We start from the raw sequence: 5,024 nt of genomic DNA on the forward strand, positions 1-5,024 counted from the left end.
CACCAAAGTCCCAACTGGTGAAGCACTATCGGTGATAAGAACGCACTAGTATACCAATAAGAAACTTGATGGAAATGTTGACCTTCTGTGTAGAAACTACCAACTTCAGTATGGACACTGATATATATCGACAAGATGAGAGTTTAGCTATGGGTTTGCCATTGTCACCGGTAATAGCCAATATATACGTGGAATACTTTGAGAATTTGGCTTTAGGATCAACACCACTAAAACCAACACTATGGCTACGATATGTTGATGACACCTTTATACTCTAGCCCCACCAGGAAGATGTCCAAGTGCTATTAGATCATGTGAACTCAATAAAGCCATCCATACAGTTCACAATGGAAAAGGAAAAAGACAATCAGCTGGCATTCCTGGACATATTAATAACACACACCAAGTATGGATTCAGGACATCCATATACCGCAAGCCGACCTTTACTGGACGATACCTCAACTTCAATTCCCACCATCCATACAGTGTAAAGAGAGAGATTGCTTGGTGCCTAAAACATCGTGCAAAGAATAGAACCCAGGTTCAAAATTTCTCCAAGACACCTGAAGAAGGTTGGAGGGTGTATCAGCCGAAACATGTTAACAAACAAGATGACAAATATCCGTTGAATGTAAATAATGCACCCTTATTTTGTTCAGCTCACTCCATGCCCCACACTAATCACTGCATTTTGTCTGTCTGTCCCAGAACATCAACCCTCCTAAACTCCCCATCCCTGCTCATGTTTTTACCGTATATGTTGATTTACAATGGTTCAAGAGGAACATTTGTCTCACCTGTCTCGGACAGTTTTCCCAGACCCAGCAAGTAGTATTTCAGTTCGAAGACTGCACTGTTTTGTGTTTTATTGTTTAGAGTGTCCCTATCCAAGATAAACTCCACAATATTGCTGCACTCACTCCTTTTAATTTTTTTTTCAAATATATTTCAAGTGCGATATAGTTTACTTTGTGACAGTGTAACTACGTTACTTTCCAACTACTTAGACCAAATACAACTGTAGCATTCGTGAAATTAACAATTTTCCCATTTGCAATCAAATTTGGAAATCACACTGGTCATTAGTACCTTGTTTTGTTTACTGGCTTGAAGTTTACCATTGATAAGGTTTTTAATTTTGGCATTTGTATGTATGGTGGGATTGTACAGACACTCAGCATATGTGCACTCATACTTACATATCTCTTTTACTCTTTTACTTGTTTCCGTCATTTGACTGTGGCCATCCTGGAGCACCACCTTTAGTCGAGAAAATCGACCCCAGGACTTATTCTTTGGATGCCTAGTACTTATTCTATCGATCTCTTTTGCCGAACCGCTAAGATACTGGGATGTAAACGCACCACCATCGGTTGGTTGTCAAGCGATGTTGGGGGACAAACACAGACACACAAACACATACACACACACACACACATATATATATATATATATATATATATATATATATATATATACGACAGGCTTCTTTCAGTTTCCGTCTACCAAATCCACTCACAAGGCTTTGGTCAGCCCGAGGCTATAGTAGAAGACACTGGCCCAAGGTGCCACGCAGTGGGAATGAACCCAGAACCATGTACTTGGTAAGCAAGCTACTTACCGCACAGCCACTCCTGCGCATATATATATATATATATATATATATATATATATATATATATATATATATATCATAAACAGATGTATGCGATTCTTTCATGATCAACTAAAACAAAGATAATGGCACGAGAAGCTGTAACTATAACAGTGGTAATGGTAAACATGACATACTAAACATTTTCGGATATGAATAAAGTAAAATTGAAGAATTGGCAAGCTCATCTGATCTGGGTCTCAAAGCAAACTAATTAAAATATTGGCAGTATACCGAAATGTGTATATCTATATGTATGTAAATCTACGTGTTCATCCAGATGGAATAAAATGTTTGTGTTTGGTTGACTGTGAAGCTTTGTTTGTATCCTAAATATCCATTAGACAACATTGAGCAATAGGTTTCTGATAAAATGTGTACACAAATATGCACACAGATACACCACATCGAACACATGTATGAATCAACAGAAGAGCTTTCATATAATTGATCGACCTGTTAAAAATAACAACCAAATCTCTTTCAAATCTTACCCTACCATCTTAGAGTGTTAGGCAACATTTTATAACGTAATCCTATATACGTTATATCTGGAAAAAATGACGGGGTAGTGACATGCACAAATACACGCATGCGCACACACACACACACAGAGGCATGCATGCACATAGAGAGAGAGAGTAAGTAAGTGAGTGAGGGGGGAGAAAGAAATAGGAGAGGTAAAGAATGAAACAGTGATATCTAATATCTGATCAATATATTTTCAGAATGTGTCAACAGTTTCCAGTGTTCCAATGACGAATGTGTATCGAAATCCTCACACTGTGATGGCATCAATGACTGTGGTTGTATGGTCGGTTGTGATGAACACCAATGTGACAAAACGGAAATAATGAGTAAGTTACTATCCCGAATAGACATTTCATTTCATTTCCTATTTGCAAACAAGCCAATTTTATGAGTAAATGAAGAAATTGATTCTAAATATATAAATGCTAAAAATGTAAGTTATAAGGTTGTACCAACTCACCCACACTATGGTAATTTCTTCTATTCTCAAATTTTAAGGATTACTTTTTTTTTAAATCGGTGAAAGTCGACTAAATTGGTATACGTAAAGCAAATATACCTTAGAACCAAAAGATGTCAAATTTTTCCAACATTTTGGCTGTTTATCACAATGATGGTAGCGAAAAATTTAGATTCTAATTTGCAGTCAAATATTATTAACTTTATAAATTATTTTCCTTCTTAAATAGCAGATTCTTTCTTTAAAGATATTTAGTTGTTTTATTCAGAATTTGTCTTTCATTTTATCAATTCAAATGAGATGAAGTTCTGAAATTTGCAGAGCATGCAGTAAATTAAACATTTTTCAATCATTTACTAACTTTAATCTCCTTACTGTTACTTAAATCAAGTGACATGATAAAATGAAGTTTAAGAAGACTTGAGCTCAAATTCTTTAAATATTGAGCTTCATATATGGGTATAAAATCACATATTTTATAAACTAGTGATTTACATTCTGTGAGTTCTTTGTCTTTCCTTTTATAAAAAATAGCAGGGTAAATAAAGTGACGTGGTATCAATCAAAAATTAGAATTAGGTCATAAAATCAGTGTACTGAGACTTCATCTAGTGTTCTACTGTCTTTGCCTCATAAATACTTTAAACAGCATCAAACAATCACTAACTTCAGTTCTGCTTGAGCCAATGTTAATACAAAAACAATACCGACTAAATTGCAATGATCTAAACTCCAATGATCTAAGTTCCAATAACCTGATGATCAATAACTCATTGAATAGCAGGAATTTGAGAAGTTTACTGAAGTGTATTGTGTTTAAAGGTAACACTGTTGAATGAATTTTGTGGTGTTACTCACAAATTCTTAGCAAAGCAGCATGGGTGATAAGATGTTTCTGGAGCTTTGATAAAAAAAATTAAAGCCCATAATTCAGAAAAAAATGTTGCCTACCTTACACATTGTTAAATACAGAAGTGATTCTCCACAAAGTACTTACACTTCTCTTTTTCTCCTAATGGAAAAATTAATTGTACTTGCTATTTGCTGGCACTGACCTTCATTAGTGTCCTCAGATTCCACTTTTTCACATAGAAATTAATAGAATATTTTTATCTGGACAATGGATAGTAGAATTCGTAGGTCCATGAAAAATAAATCATGTGGTATCTAATCAAATTGCATCCTTTTAACCTATGAGTTCGAACTATACAGCAAATGAATTTGTCTCCCATTGTTTCGTGGTCAATGAAATTATATTACCAGTATTAAAGTTGACTTAATTACACCTCTCTACCCACAAGATTTGTCACCTTTCTCTGTTGTAATAAATAATAATTATTATTGCAAATATTTAAATACAGCATATGATAAACATCAGTAAAATTGCAATGTGCAATGCAATACATAAACATTTTCAATTCTGCTGCGGATGAGTTAGAGTAATAAAAGCACAACAAAAACAAAAATGATTTATCAACTATTTTGAGAGAAGTAAACTAGTACTTTCGAACAAAATATTTTGAGTAATATTTCTTTCGTTCCTCTCGAAGGCGATGAGCTGGCAGAACCTTTAGCACACTGGGCAAAATGCCTAGTGGTGTTTCATCTGTCTTTATGTTCTAAGCTCAAATTCCACTAAGATCAACTTTGCTTTCCATCCTTTCAGAATCGATAAAGTAAGTACCAGTCAAACACTGGTGTCTTGTGCCAAAATCTGGAATCAATATTTCTTCCGTTTGAGTTCCATAAATGCTTGCGCAACGCCTTCAATATCATAAATTATTATTATTATTATTATTATTATCATCATTATTATTGTTGCTGTGTTTGCATATGTGTGTGTATTAAAACCACTTAATAGTACATACTTCATTGCTAAGTGTCATTCTTCGATTCCCTATATTTTAAGAATGTTTCAAATAAACATCATATTAAGAGGTTTCTATACTGATTTAAAACAATGTCTATCTTTTACACATCAAATCACTGACCAATTGATATTTTCTTACAACACAGAATTTCATAAATTAACATATATTTGATACATCCTTTGTTAGTATATATACATTACATTCATTCATACATACATACATACACACATATATATTATATATATATGTATACACACACACACGCATATATATATATGTTTGCATAAGTACATGCCTATATATATACATATATATGTATATATATATATATATATATTTGAAAAGCAACAAAAATTCAATAGGTTATAGCAGTACGTACGTTTCGTAAAAGCTCCATTTATTCATGTAGTGAGAACACTAAATAGAATGTACAATGAAAATGTACTCCTCAGCTGCATAATGGAATTTCATTTTAGAAAGTCATTTTGTAGATGTGTGCAAAAAAGA

The 5,024-nt window shown here is 33.7% G+C and overlaps 1 protein-coding gene across 1 annotated transcript in view; it reads left to right on the top strand.

Annotated features, from left to right (window-relative positions):
* LOC106872136 (uncharacterized) overlaps positions 1-5,024 on the top strand; it is a 310,976-nt gene that overhangs the window by 304,650 nt on the left and 1,302 nt on the right. The window contains exon 6 of the mRNA XM_014919008.2: positions 2,384-2,512. Coding sequence (XP_014774494.1) covers positions 2,384-2,512 — 129 coding nt within the window. The remainder of the gene's footprint in view (positions 1-2,383; positions 2,513-5,024) is intronic.

Source organism: Octopus bimaculoides, chromosome 2 (assembly GCF_001194135.2).
Source record: "Octopus bimaculoides isolate UCB-OBI-ISO-001 chromosome 2, ASM119413v2, whole genome shotgun sequence".
NCBI classification, from domain to species: Eukaryota; Metazoa; Mollusca; class Cephalopoda; order Octopoda; family Octopodidae; genus Octopus; species Octopus bimaculoides.